Source organism: Heliangelus exortis, chromosome 20 (genome assembly GCF_036169615.1).
Source record: "Heliangelus exortis chromosome 20, bHelExo1.hap1, whole genome shotgun sequence".
Taxonomy (NCBI): domain Eukaryota; kingdom Metazoa; phylum Chordata; class Aves; order Apodiformes; family Trochilidae; genus Heliangelus; species Heliangelus exortis.
Genome location: NC_092441.1, coordinates 9,382,168 through 9,397,897, shown reverse-complemented (window position 1 = coordinate 9,397,897; position 15,730 = coordinate 9,382,168). Strand labels below are relative to the sequence as shown.

The 15,730-nt window shown below is 41.0% G+C and overlaps 2 protein-coding genes across 7 annotated transcripts in view; one reads left to right on the top strand and one right to left on the bottom strand.

The window, feature by feature from the left end:
- LOC139805752 (uncharacterized) overlaps positions 1 to 15,730 on the top strand; it is a 335,505-nt gene that overhangs the window by 216,657 nt on the left and 103,118 nt on the right. The window lies entirely within an intron of this gene.
- MYH10 (myosin heavy chain 10) overlaps positions 1 to 15,730 on the bottom strand; it is a 100,494-nt gene that overhangs the window by 76,146 nt on the left and 8,618 nt on the right. The window contains exon 3 of the mRNA XM_071764489.1: positions 8,759 to 8,915. Coding sequence (XP_071620590.1) covers positions 8,759 to 8,915 — 157 coding nt within the window. The remainder of the gene's footprint in view (positions 1 to 8,758; positions 8,916 to 15,730) is intronic.

The following is a 15,730-nucleotide window of genomic DNA, read 5'->3' as shown; positions in this document are numbered from 1 at the left end:
TGTTCCAGCCTGAGTAAAATACCAAGATATCTAGAAACTATATAAATATATATATATAGGCACACAGACACACACACAGAGGTAGGATTAAGCTCCATGCAGCCATCATGAACCAACTACCAGTACAGACTCCAGTACTCTCACCAGCCTCTTGCAGATCCCTTTATTCCCCCAGTCCATGCAGGATGGGGAGGCCCCCACTGACCCATCACCCCCCAGTAAGCCACTGGATGATACTGCTTAAGCCATGTGTACTCACAGCTGCAGGTTACAAATAAAACTTCTTGATACAGCAAATAGACCACACACAATCAGAAGCAAGATCACACTCCAACAGCAGATAAAGACCAAAGTTAGAAGGTAAAGATGATTTCCCACATCACTTTCTCAGTAGCCAGCAAATTCTCCTCCAGTTTCCTGATCCATTATTCCCAGACTTCATGTATTCCTCAAATGGCACTTTGGACAAGCACAGGCTGTCAGCACCCACTACATCCTGAGGCACAGACTACCACAGTTTGTGCTGTTCAAAAAATTGCTTCTTTTTGTTGTTTTCAACATGTCACTTGTGAATTCCAAGTGGTGACTTTGTTCTTGCAAAGGAAGGGACAGGGTAGGGGAAAGGATGGCTATTCCCTTTCCCTGTGCCACTTTAGATTTAGACATCTGTCACATCTGAGCTGAATTATTATTATTTCTATGATGAATACTGTTTTGATAACTTCAGTTCTCTGAATGCCTTCCCATCCTGTTTCCTCTCTGCCCCAAGCAGGGGAAGGCCAGAGCTGCACAAAGGGATGAAGATAAAATGTTATTATCAGTCTACAGGAGAAATGTTGCCTGGTTTGATCCCAGTTATTTCTCACAATCTCTACCTGATTTATAATCATGGCTGAACTGTGAATTTAGGTTCCCATGGATCTGTTTCATCCCCTTCAGCTCCTACTCAGGCAGCCACAGCTCCCACAATACTCACAAGTGCTGCTCCATAACTCACACCTTATTTTAACTCCACACCCACTCCAAGCTGCAGCTCATCACACTGGACTCTTTTTTGCTGCCCTGGATAACAGTAGAAGCCAAGCATCCCTCCTCACAACCTCTTTTCTTGTTTATAAACAAGAAGCATGAACTCAAGCACAAGTTCCATGGGGTTTTCAGCAATAGCTCTGCCAAACAGTAGAAGCAGAAAACAATGGACAGGATTGAGCAATCTTTAACCACTTCTCCACATATATGAAGACCTTCCCTCATACTGCAGCTACTTTAAAGCCTCTGGTTAGGATCATTATCACTTTTGGAAAGCCATGTAGATCATATCAAACTCTCACCCTTGTCCATACAGCTTAATTCCCTAATCAATGCATTTGTGAGGCATTGTTCTATTTTTAAAAGTCACGTGGAGTCTTTACCCATGAAGATATGCATATGAATGTTCCTGCAAAGGCCAGTTCTATGCTTTGGAATATTTTTTAGCATTGTGTTTGGCTCTAATCATAAGCACACTGGTCTTCATTTTCCCAGCTCCAAAAAGAAATCTCAAAGAGATGGCACCCAATGCCAGCATTTGTGTGCTTTGCTTTTTGTACCAAAATGTCCCCATACAGCACTGTTAATTGCTCAGCTACTCAATCTCTGAGCTTAAGAATGAGGTTGTTGCAGTTTGATACCATCATTTTTCTATTTACTAATCCTTCAGTTTGAGATTCCCTGATACCTTCAGCAAAGAAACATTCTCAGCCTGACAGTTTCCCTGAGCAATTTCAGAGCAGACACAGAAGCAGCTGCATTGTTCCCTGCTGTTTCTTCTGGGCTTTCCTTCTACACATCCTCTCCTTCTACCATCACTCAGAAACAGACTGAGAATAAAAAGAATTGTAAAGTCCCAGAATATTCAGAAAGCCACAAGCTTTTATTTACCTGGCTTTATGAAACAGCAAACTAGGTGCTCACACCTTTGAAACACTGAGGAAAGTGCACAGAGTCTGGGAGAAGTACTCAGGCAGCTAAATACCTGAAAACACCAGTTATGAGCAAGTGGAAGGAAGGCAGATCTACAGAGATATATATGGCAATGTCAGCCTTGGGCTACTGAAGACAAAGAGCAGAACACCAACCAGCACCTCACCACTTCTCTCCTTGCTCCTACTTGCTGTTGCTTCCTTGCCAGAGTAGAACAAAGAAATTTCAGAGGAAGGGGGAGGAAAAAGGAGCTACTGCAATTGCTATCAGTAGCAGTTATAGCATAGCTAGACTCTTAGTTCAACCAAGAGGAATGCAGATGACTGACAAAAACCAGTTACTGTGCAAAGCACACAACCCCTACCAGTGCTGTTACAGTGCAGTGTGCTGGCAAGGCGAGAATGCATTAATATGTTTGTTGCACAAGAAATGATGCCTTGATGTATGTCATCTGAAGGCTAAAGCCAAACAGAAGTGAATTACCCATTGCACAACTACCTAGAAACAAATGGAGTTTAATTTAAACTACAGCTTCAGACTAAAAAGCAGGTGCTGGCTGAGTAATATGCACAAAATGATTCATCTCATGAATGATTTCGTAAGTGGGATGCATTTAGTCTTGAATTCCTGTCTGTAGGCTAACACAGTCACAATTGACTTATAAGGCCAGCTTGTATAGCAACTCTTAAAATTAAAAACACCATCAGTTGCTCAGAATATCCACTGAAAAGACTATGGAACTGACTGATCTGCTGCAGCACTTTAGAAGTGAGGAGAAAACAGCCAGGCCAAAGAAAGAAATTCTTTTTCTAACAATTGTCACTTTGTTCTCATTTTTAAATATAAAAAAGTTGCTTCTTGAGGTTACACTAAAAGTCAACCACTTCTGGTAACACTTCCAAGCAACCGAGTCTTGAGGAAAAAAAATTGTTGACTGTAAATATCATCATGCCTAATTAAGTTTGTAACCTCAAGGTTGAACACCAGGAATCCAAACACATTTAGACACAGACAAAGGTGAGGAACTGCTGCCACAAGCACTGAAGTAAGGAAACTTCTCAAACAGTAACAAAAAATTTAAGATATTAAACTACAACCTAGTTCTAGAAACTGAGTTAAATCGAGTTCTCACTAAGTTATTGCTACTGATGTTATTCAGATGGTCTAGCAAGGCAAAATAATTTAAATCATGAAAATAACTCCATGGTCAGGAAAGCACACAGATGGAATAACAAGAGGCAGAACTGAGCAGAGAGGGGAAGGAGATGGAATATTGCACAATAGGCTTAGCTGACAGAAGCATTCTTCATTTTACTTCAAATCCAAATATAATGAGGCAGAAGACTGCTTCAGCCTGATGGATTTCAGTTTTTTCTGCTTCACACTGTGCTTTATTTCCACTTTTCTCCCCTCAGCTGTATCACATTCCTGTTGGTATACAAACCAATCTTGATACTCATGTTATTGTCACCTAATTATTTCTATTCCACATTAGCCCCTGGGACAAAGTGAAAACACAGATATCACAATAATAAAGAGACCTGAAAGTCCTTCACATGCATCTCCCAATGAGCTGGTCCTGCTCAGACTGCCATCCTGCACTTTGGTCATCTTGACTTGCTAAGGCAAGGTGCAGTGAAAACATCAAGAATAATAATTACAGATAACAGGATCTAATATTCTGTTATGTGAGGAGTATGTAATCATTATCAGGCTTTTTATTCTCTGAGCATTTTTTTCATCTTTCATTCAAAGATTTAAGAGACCATTAAAGAGAAGAGTTCCATAGCTTAAATTCTTTTCTTCTGTATCTTTTGAAGGGAAAAAAAAAAGCCTAACACCAAAATAAACAATCCCAAAGGGATGACTTAAATCAAGATTAACTAAAAATATAGACCAATATGATGCTTTTAGGAGAGAAGTATTGGAGGTGTAGGCAGCACTGGCTCCTGCAACACCAAGTGTTCTCTTCATGTTCTGTGCCATTTCCGATAAACCTTTTCTGCAACAGGATTAAAGGCAGTCCTAAAATATCAGTGCTAATTTAGTGCTCATCAAGATGTCCTCAGGGAAACAGGATAAAATGAAGAGACTAAGCATAATTATACAAGAGTAATATTAGTAGGCAAGCTGGTCTTAGGCAACAAAAAGCAAAGAAATTTTCCTCAGTATTTCTTCCAAAGCACTTTTAAGAGTCGATGAATAGAGACATAAAGCATTTCCATGCTTCCTCTCAAAATACAGTGGGAGAATGGGAAGGGAGGACAGAAGAGATAAAGCCAAGTATGGTAAAAGCATTGGAGAAAAATTTATGTTAGTGATGCTTTTGCACAAGTCACCTTTAATGTACTGGCAAGGGGAAGACAGAGGTGAACTCTTTGACTTAAGGATTAGTTCTCTTCAGGAAATCCCAGTCAAAACATTTTCTCCTTACAGCCTATAAATTTTAGCAGCACAGAAGAACACTAGCAAGTCTTGCAAATTGTATTACCCAACAGAATTAAGGTCAGTGTTGTCACAGGGATTAGGATACCAATTCCTCATGACCATGTCAACTGTCCAGCAGCTGGGAAAAGCTCAGCCTAGCATGCTTTGGGAAGCACACCAAGCCCAGCCCTGTGCATGTATGCATTTCATTCCTGTCTAGGACTAAACAATTCCAATATGCCTAGAAGCCTCTGGATAATGTGTACTTACTGCTTCAACATAAGATTAGGAAAATGAAGGGAAAGCACAGGAGAAATCCACTAAGCCACGTGTGAAGTAACACTTACCCTACTACCACACCACTCTGAAAAATAATTACCATGGGAGAGAGAGAGGAAATCCAGTGCATAAAGCTGAATTGCAGGTTATTATCTGCTGAGGTCAAGGCACTAGGTAATGAGGCTTTTCCTGAAAAGAAATCCTGACTGTCATAACCAGAATGCACCCAAAACCTTGCTTGTTTTCAGTAAGCTTGTGTTCATCTTTACTACAAGTCTTGCAGAAAAGGGAATTCTTTTGAGATCCAGCAATCAATGAGCTTGATTTCCCCTGCAAAACTTGCCTCAATTCCCTGTGCATCACAGCTGCACCACCACTGAACTGTTCATCTGCAACACTCAGCCACCAAAACCAACTCTGCACCTTCCTCTCTCTTCTCCCATCTTAAACCAATTCAAAACATCTCTATGGAAAATCCCATCCCCTTTACAAAATGGGAAGCTTGGCTTCTTGAACATATTCTGTTGTACTGCTCTGCCCTCAGCTCCCCCACCCCTTTGTCCCCCCTGTTCAACAAGCACAGAAACACATTTTTAGCCCATTCTTCTCTCCACTAAAGGTCAGGATGAGAGCTGACCTGTGAAGACTGCAGGGCTGAAGGTCTCCCTGAACAGGAATTCTTCAAAGGAATAAAGAAGCAGTTTGATGACTGGCAGTCAGCAATGCTCCCATACAACCTTCTCCTAGCAAAGTGTGAAGTGCAATGCTCTGCTTATAATATTGCCAGTTTAACAAAATGGAGTATTTCCAGAGTTTAAGTCTAGGAATAACTATTGAGATGCATGTGCATAGATTGTTTTTGCTGACAAAAAAACCCCAACCTTCTGCAACCATAATCTGAAAAAGAAATCTACATTTTGTGGGCTTTTTTTTCCCAGCACAAATACTTTAAAACATAGAAAACTTCAGATTAGCAGAAATTTGAAGTTGATCCATGCTCTGAATTAAAGGCAGAAAGAATCACAATATTGAGTAACAGTTTACTCTCTGTGCCTGGTATATCAGCAGAGAAAAACTGTGTTTTAAGAAAATAGGTTGCCCAAAGTCACAGCTCAGGTCCAGGAATCCTGGTTTTGTATCACAACCATCTAGAAAACTAATAGTTTGTGATTAGTTATAAGGAAACATGAGTATACTGAACAAAACACTACTGAACAGACTGGGAAAGTACAGCCAAATACTTTCATTACCTGAATTAGTGACCAAGATATTTCTGTAAGGGTATGGTCATAGCAGCTAGAGGAATTGCATTTTAATAGTTTCAGATTTGAATCCTAGTAACTCAGCTTTAGGTATAAAATGCTGAAAACATAGAAGTCAATCATGTAAGAAGAAACCTGTGAATAAGCTATCATATCAATAGCATCACTTGCAGTAACTCTGAAAAAGATTCTCCCCTGTCCCACTCTCCACCCTATCTCCACTTCCCAAAGTAACTGTGTGCACAAAGGTGACAACAAACTGCACAACAGTTTTGTAATTGTAACTGTGTTAGCAATTTATCAGCAACAGCATCTTGGTCCAGGATTATGCTGCAAATAAATGCTAACAGAGACCTCCCATGACTTCATCTGAAGCACTGTAAATACTGCAGCTAGCTCTTGGGTAAAGACCTATAAAGTTTCTAATGGACATTTTCTGTTTCATTAAATACTGAAAGTCTAGCAAAACTTAAGGCATAGTTAGGAGACCAAGGAGACTTTGTGCATTATGTTAACTAACAAGGATAACTTGCTCTCCCTACTGAATTCTAGGCACACTCAGTAGCTCACCTGGTGTTGCCACCAATAACCAGAAAATAACTTGAATATTGTCATCATCTACTGTTAAGGCAAGCATTAGCTGATGCTCTAATGACTAGAAAACCTTCATTGTTGTAAATTGTATTTACATGGAGCCTTACATTCAGTTCCCTGAGGCTTCTGTCTCTGCACCAGGTTCTGTCCAGGGGGGGGTAGCAGACAGCAGCCAGACTTCCCCACTCACCCCACCTCAAAACAGCACCCACTGCTCATTCTCATCACAACTCATCACTGTTTCACCAGACTATGTCAAGCCAGGGGGACTGTCCTCAATCCCCAACAAAACCAGCTGTGAGTCTCATACTTCATGCAAGCACATCTCCAAAGGTCTGCACACCATCTTCCTCCCAAAGGAAGCAATGTCTGTAAACAGTTTCAGGAGGCCATTATAAATTCAGAAAAAATATTGTTTTTCTCTTCCTCTGACCAACCCAAGCAGGCAAGAACAGTTTGCTTAGTAAAATACCTGTCAAGGACAAAACTGCTAATGCCTGTTCTGGAGTTCTTACTTATCCTTGGCATTGTAATTGTGAAGGTTAACAACCACCAATGGAAAGGTCACTGGCTGACTGCAATTATTTGCTAAAATAAAGAGGGAGTAGCTCCACTCAGGTGAAGTGCACCAGAAACACAAATTTAGTTAAAACTTGAAGAAATTACTCCCTAATAAACTGATTCTGTTGCACAGTTTTCTTCTATTCTTATTCCAATTTAAGGCTTCATTTTTCAAATTAAGATAATGCAATCAAAACCAGAAAGAAAGGAAGCACATAAACACACCTACAAGGATCTGCTGCAAGGCATAAACCTCCATATATCAGCATGGAAAGAAAACAAAATTGTGACCAAAAAAAATGTAAATTTTTTTTCATTTCATCTTCCAAAAATAGTAGAACTTGTACATGCAGCAAGATCTCCAGAGATATGAAAGTATTAGCATGGTATGTGAAGAAATTAGAGAGCACCTGATAACTACTGACATTGACTTACTTTATTAGAGGACATTTCAGAAGATATCATGCTTTTTGAGTGGGAAGCCCTTATCCACAAACCACTTGAGAGTGCTAGGAATAAATTCCTTAAAATAATCTTGAAGCTTGCTCTACTCTTCTACATACACTTGTTACTAGGGGCCCTCTGATCTGAGCTGTTAGGGACTATTGCTCTGCTCATGGGGACATTTTTTTTTTCTTTCATAAAAAGATGTAAAAACAGAGCCTCAAATATCCACTGAGAAACATCTCAACTCTTGGTGGCCTCGATTTGCTGCTTTTCCATGGCTTGCCCCTGTATCACCCCACTCAGTGGCAATGGCACAGGTCCTTCCGAGGTGAAAGAGCACTCAGCAATGCAGCAACCTGTAGTTTATTATTAAGCAGCACTAAAGACAAAGGCAGAGCTGAAGAAACAAAGACTTAGAGTGATTCAGTTGAAGACAGGAAATGTCTTATTTTAAAAGATTTGCATTTAAATGCCTGGTTAGCATGGTAGGAGAGACAGTGCTTCCTTAGTGGGGCAAACAGCTTCTAAGCCACTTCCAGCACACTGTACCAACCCTCAGACCTGTCTGCATCACACACATTTTCCTAAACACAATACACTCCTGTTCCCTCAGCAGTACAGCCACCTAAATATGAACCAATCCAGGATAGTATGAGCTGTGTTTCCAACATACTACACCAGAAGTGCCATTTTACAAGTTCAACAACTTGTTTGCTTCAACACATTATATAATGTTAGATGCAGTTCTCATATTTGTCCCAAAAGCCAAAATTCAAAGCATATGCCCACCATAAACTTACTCTGTCCTTACTACAGGCATGGCCTATATCCATTTGTTGAGGAAAAAAAAAACAGAACTTCAAGGTTAAGCTCTTTCATGACCTCTTTTTGAACTCAAACATGCTATTGTTTCCTTGTCACTGCAGATTTTTTCTTTTTTTTTTTTTAAATAACAAAATATTTCCCCTACAACACCTTTCAGTGCCCCCAGCTGGCACAGTACATCTCTTGTCAGTGTTCATTTGCTTCTCTGGAAGCCTCAGGAAGTCAGACAAATACAGTGACAGGAGTCAAATGCCTTATTATTCCTTCCCTTTAATTCCTAGAAAAGAGCCTGATGGTGTCAGAAATCACACTATAGCTGCATAATGAAACTCCTGAGCTTGAGGTATATCACAAAGAGTTAACAGCTAACTGTTAATAATTAAGATTTAAGCAATTCTTACCTTGCAGCATGCATCTGTATGCAGATTCAGAAATGGCATAAATGTGTGGTGGCATTTCATGGCGCTTCTTCCCTCTGTACATCTCAATAATGTTTTCTGAATAAATTGGGAGGTTCTTGTAAGGATTTATAACTACGCAGAACAGGCCTGAATAGGTCTTAAAAAAAAGAAAAAAAAACAAAAAAACCAAACATTTGTTAGTAAACAGTATTGAAATAGAGCCATAAAGAACAGAAAAATATTATAGAAGGTGTGGAAAAAGTTCTTAGAATAAACCCAAGGTCCTTTTAAGCAACTCAAAGTATATGCTATATTCAAATTACTGGTTTCTAGTTCTCTTAAAAGGCTCTTTAATTACCCGTATAAAAAGTAATTTAAAGGTAATACATATGAGTAAATGTGAAGTGGAGCATCTGATCTCTTTCCCACAGATATTTAAATCTCCCTTCCACTTGCCAAGTTATGGGATTTACGGACTCCTTTTGATGTTCAACTCCTTCACTAAATTGTGCATTTCAAGGTTGGTTTCCATTAATGAAGGAACAGAATCTTGATTACTCTAGTAAATAACTTAGATAAGTAAAAAAGCCTATTTCCAACCACCATATTTCTGCTAGCCTACTATTTTCTCCTATCTGTAGGTCTTCCCTTTTTTTCTCAATCCCAAAGCAGTCTCCTCCTGGAGAGGTCATTCCCTCCCCTGTCCCAGCTCAGCTGATGGATAACCTGGTAGCTGGCACTGCAGATGCTTCCCAGGCTGCTTTTAGAGCTGATACTGAACAGAAGTTACTGAGAATTCTGCAATATATAATATTATTAATTATTTAGTCTATAAATAGTATCAAGAAATTCAAGCACAAACTTTAAGTTGTTAATTTCATCCCCTCTTCCTGAGGCATTTCTGCTTGGTCAGAAAATTCCTCAAGTTTTACAAAACAGAGCACACCTTGCAAATGAACCCACAGGTCTGTAGTTCCCTGTGAAGGAAGCAACTTCAGAATAGTTCAATCTCTGCTGCATAGAAGTTATTTATAAGGAAGTTATCATATAAATATCTATACATCATATAAATATCTATAAAAGAAAAATAGTCAGCCACTCGTCCTGTGTCACCTGGAAGTGCCAGAGGAGCAGGGTCTGGCTGGATGGGCCTTGATGGGCTTCAGAGGTGAAGGTCAGAGACAGCTTTGCACCATCCAAAAAAACCTGAGCTAATAAATGGTATTTCCCTGAACCAAGGCATCCAGGTGGCTGCTCTTGCCTTTTCTGGATCAAGCTCAACTGATGGTTTTGAAGCAAGCAACATCTCTATTCACCCTTAGTTCACTGCACACTGTAAAAGTGTTCTTTTGGGTCATTAACACTATTCAGGTATTTACTAGCACAGGAACAAGAGATCAGGCTTGCCAGAAACTGGGAGCATCTTTCTGATGGTCAGGTAAAGTGTTCAATGCATTTGCAGGCTGAAAGAAGGAATGGAGGTGGTAAGCAGACAGCATTAACAGCTGTTGAGAGCCTACAGCATGAAACAAATCCTGATTCCTGCAACACTGGTTAAAAAAATATTTCTGCTACATTTGTTTGAACAGAGTAGATGCAATTTCTGATCTGCCTTTTTTAAATACATAAAATATTTCTTTAGAGGCTGAGGTGCCCTGGTCTTTCTACACCTACGAGGGATTCTGGAAGGACAGAGGTGAAGAGAGAAGACTCTGAATTGAGCCAGGAGCACCAACAGTAGAGGAAAAGAATTTGGTTCTGTGCCAGATATCTTGACATAAGGTCATCTTATGCCCTTATAGGAAAAAAATCTTTCCACTTCAGTCAGCTCTGATGGATGATAATCACCTGCAGTACTTTTACCCAGCCAAACATCTTTGGTAATAAGGTATTTATTTCTCAAGAGAGAGGAAACAGATGTTATCAGGCCAACTGACCCAAGTGTGCAGAACAACTTATCAGTCCTTACCTCCACATCAGCACCGAGCTGTTGGCAGGTGTGCAGTTCCTCCCCAGCCTCATTTTCCCACCCCTGTCCCTTTTGCCAGCATTGGTGCCTTTGCAGGAACTTACTGAGCTGGACACTACTGGAGATAAATTTCAAAAATAATTGGTTGGTAATAGAATGAACTCCCTGACCAGACTGCTTCCCAATCACCAGTGGCACTAATGGAGAAGGCAGGCAGGACAGTTATTTTAATAGCCTGGTACAACTGACCAAGAAAAAAACTGTTAAATATTGGATCCATCTTCCCAGCCAGCTGCATTCCTGTTGTGCTCAACTGAGATCACCCACATCCATCTGGGATTGGTACCTCACTTCCCTTCTAAGGAAGCCAAGCCCACTGTGTGATCACCAGCTCCAAACCACTCAGCATCACCTCTGTTCTGCTTCTCCACTACAGCCCACCTAATGAAAAAGGTTTTTTGCTGACTGCAGATGAGATCTGGTACAAGCAAAATAAATCACAGCCAAATTCCTCTTCCAGCTCCCAATACACCCTCTGACCAGGGTGACAGTATCAGTGTCTGCTGTTCTGTACTTTACTGTGGACTCTAAGGGTATTGCTGCAGGTACTCACTGTCTCACAGTCAGTTTGTTTCAAGATTCACACCTGTATTTCTCTGCAAATTAACTGAAAATTATTTTCAGTTGGTTTAGTCTTTTTATGTTCACAAAGGAAAGTTGTTCCCTCCCCTTATCACTGAATAAGCTGATCTGAAACATTAAAAATAAGAAAATCTAAAGTGCTAGGATAAGAATAGCTACTTCAAGATTATCCTTCCCTCTTCCCTCAAGTTATTTTGGCATCTTTTGGGGTTTTTTTGATTATTTCCCTAACACAGATGTGGGATAACCTGGAGGCCTTTCTAGACTATCTCCCTTTGGAATACTTGTATGGATCAGTGAACTGGAATGATCATAAGCAGCAAAGTCCAGTGAGATGCCAACATAACTCAGCCCATCTAGAGAAAGACCAGTAAGTGTCCTGGGCAAAAGAAAGAGGTTACTTTAAGAGGCTTTCTATTAAGCAGGGCCAAATTAGAAATTTTGAAGCACAAAATGCTCCCATGTCATCAGTGCCAGGGTCCATTTATTTGAAACTAAAAGATTGACTTTTATCCCTGACCATTAAATCTGTGCCATGATTCAGGTCTTCACATGCAACACCCTGAACACCTTGATTTCCTAGATATTTATCACTTAGTGATAAATTAGTATTGATCTCTCTCCTGCCATTTTCCTCCAGAATTTAAAAACCACCCTTTCTTCAAAACGTCACTATGCTCAACAGACTTAATTTATTGAAATGAAGGTGGAATCAAGTTCCCCCACAAGGCTCCCAAATTTCCTGACCACCATCTACCACAGAAAGCCACACAAGAACATATGGGTGGGTTGTTTTGTTTTTTGTGCCTTAGTAGCCAAATAAACACAGAAGGGTTTCTTTTTTGAGTCAGATTTAATTGGGAGGGAACTAAATGATATTAAAAAATTGAGTATAGCTATTTTATAACTGAAGTCTTCAAGTACTGTATCTAAGACAGCAAACTGGAGGATGTCAGATGGGCTTTTTGCACGCAAGCTTCAGAAATGCAAAGCATGCAGAGATTGTTTAAACACCAACCACAGAAAATTGACAGGAAATACTTGTGCACCTGCCTTCCAAATGGACACTCTGCTGAACAAACACACCATGCAGCTACTGAAAATGCACACAGCTTTCAGACAGCCCAAAGGAGCAGTGATTGATGTCCTGTGCCTCCTCTGTTCTGCAGCACCTGGATTCTGTCCAATCTCTCCAAATACCCAAGTTACAGTTAGGATGAAGCACCAAACTTCATGAATTTTTCAACTGACAGGGGTAGGTATGGCCATTAAGAAGTTAATGTCAAGCAAAGCTGCTAATTCAATTTGAGATGATGGAATCAGCTGCAATCAAGCTAGCTGCTCAAAAGATATTTCTGCTTTATGAAAGAACAGGCTATAGCCAACATCACCCAACAGCATTAAGGCATGTTGGAATGCACCCTCTCTCATGGCTGCAGAGATAAATCACACAGCAGGGCTCTGACAGGGGTTTGTCATACAAACTCTCCTTCAGAACACTAATTGTAGAGTTTGAATGTTTCCTGATGCTTACAAGCCTTTCTCCAGTAGTGTATCAATCAGTAATCTGGACTTTGGTTATCTGTCCCACACTGCAGAGTTCAGGATCCTGGCACTGGACTATTTGAAAACTACATTATATTCCCAGCAGCAAGCAACTTGAAAAAGAGGTGTACCTAAGTGAGCTACCAGAAAATAGTACATTACTTCCAGGTGAAAGCACATGGGAATTCAGGCTCTACATTTGGAGTGTGAGCTCCAGAGCAAGACAGGTTTGCATGGCCTGTCTTCCCTTAGAACCATAACAAACCTGCACAGTGTACATGCAGCTGGTGGTATTAGTGTCAAAAGCTTTGTACAGTTCCTCAGCTTCACAGTTCTTGCACCCAGGAATATGCTGTTAGGTTCCACCTGCCATAACATCAAAAGGCTTCTGTAAAGCATCACTGCAGAGTGCCTGAGCAAGATGCAGTAAGTAAACTGCTGGAATTTGTAACAATCAGTTTGCATCACCTGAGTACCCAGGCTCACTTAGCTCTAGTTCTTCAGATACAGAAAATGAGAGATTTACTTTATTACTACTTTACTTTATTACTATTTTCTGCTGTTACCTATAGAATAGACCAGAAGTTTCTAGTGTTGAAAACAAAATCTGTTTTAAGCAATATCCCATATGCAACAGGAGTAAAGCACATTCTCCAGACTGATAAATTGCATCATCAGAGCATCTTCTTGTCTAGTTTCACTTCCTGAAGGTATGTACCCACCTTTTACACTCCAAGACCTATTAAAGCCTCTAAGCTTGTCATGGTTTTCTCATGTACTCCCTTTTCTCCCTAAATGAGGCAGTTATCCAGTCCTAAAGTCAAGCCTTCAAGAAGGGCAGGCAGCAGTTCAGTCTTAGAAGGGAGGAAAAGCAAGGCTGGGGTGGAACACATTCCACCCCACACAGCAGCTACACCCCAACTGGGACCCACCACCCTTCAGGGCTGTGGCTGAGGGGCCACACAACTGCCCCAACACTGAGCAGCCCCCACACCACCCAGCCCAAGACTGTTCCCCAGCCAGGGCACAATCCAGACTGGAACCCAGAAATTAACCCAAACTGCTAGAGAAAGAGAACCCAGTAAGTTCTGTTGGCACCCAAGAAGTTGGAGTCAAGGGTGGCCAACAAGGAACCCCCCATGGGGTACTGGAAAGCTCAGATGTGACAGATGCTGGGGAGGAAAAGCCACTGAGTGGCACTCAGGGCAGCTGAAGTGCAAAATCTGTGCATGAGAACGGGAAGCAGCACAACACACCCACAAGCTATTAAAGAAAAAGCACAGCTCAGACTTCACTATGGATGTTCTCTGCAGCTAGCACTGAAGAGAGAAGGGTCACCAGTAGGAGATTTTCACACTTACAGCCTTCAGCTTCTAAGCTAGCTCAGCAGTGCAGGTTACACTCCAGCTCACCACCTCTGACAGTGACAGGCCCAGTGTCACAGCCACTCAGACAGCATGGCTGCTTCAGCCACAGCAACTGCTCAGAGCTAAAACATGATCTTAGGTTGCACCAGGGCCAAAGAAGTATTAATAACCTTTCACAAGGCTCCTGTATAGCTGCTTGTTGGAGCCTGACTGCTCTATAGAGAGCTTGGGATGGACTTACCACTGACTTCTGCTGCAGGCTGACAGCCTGAAGGGGTGTCTTGCAAAAACAGCACTTTCCACTGAGTGCTTGAACTGAAGTCCATAATTCAGGTACCATTTTTTATAGGAACACTGCATGTCCTTGTCAAATACTCTTTTTCATAACTCCACTTGCCAGAGAGCATTGATTCAATTCCCTTAAACCCCTCAGATATTTCTAACAAAGTAAAACTCAGCACAGGACTCTCTCAGTTTGATCACACTTCAGAGTCTTCCCAAGTTCTGTGTCAAAGCAACCCTTATGATTGAGACCCCACCATTTCTTCTGTCTTATATTAGGTATCAGATCCAGTGACTGCTTTCTGTTACAGAAAAGAAATTAAATAACAAGCACCATTTTTTACAGGTTCTTTTAGTACCAGCCTTGGAGAGCCAGTAATGTGAAAAATTCCCAACTGGACCAGCAGAGAAATTAAAGCAATTAAACCACAGAAGCTTATATAACAACACAGACTGTTCTAGGTTACACTCTGGCCTCACAGGAGGCAGGAGCTTAAGAGAAGAAACAGCTTATAGACAGCTCCTCAAGTGCAGTTTTTATTCAAGCTCCCACCCACAGCAGGCTCTGGAACTGGAGACTACAGCATATTTCTCATTCTTTCTCTCTTTTGCCCCAGTAAAATGAAAAGTACATAAAAAACCTCAAGTAGCACAGGGCTGCAGACCAATTACAGAGGTAATACCTGTAATTATCAAAAAATATCTGCTTAAGTAATTGTAATTGCACAACAGTAAGCAGGTTTTCTTCTTTACTGGTAGAAAGAAAACCCAATAGGCATATACCCAGAGAGCAGTAATTAGCAGCAAGGCTCCAGGAGCCTTACAGAAAGTTTCTATCCTTCTTGAAAAAGTCTTTGCTAAAAAGTGGGAGTAGGTGGGGAAGATAATGCATAGTTCATAAGTTTGGAGGACCTGAAAGTTGAACCTAACCCTTCCCTCAAGAGTGCTTCACCATCTTTGTGTCCTTACTCAAAGAACAGCAGAATTAGTTCTAACTATAATTCACCTACTGCATGCACAGGTTTTATACCACATGCACCCCTCAAGCTCTCCAGCTAAGCACCCAAACATGGGGCAGCACCAGGGGAACAGCCAGCACACAGCCACACCAAGGCAAGAGGACATCTGGACACTGACATGAGTTACTACAAGTCAGCTATCCAGAAA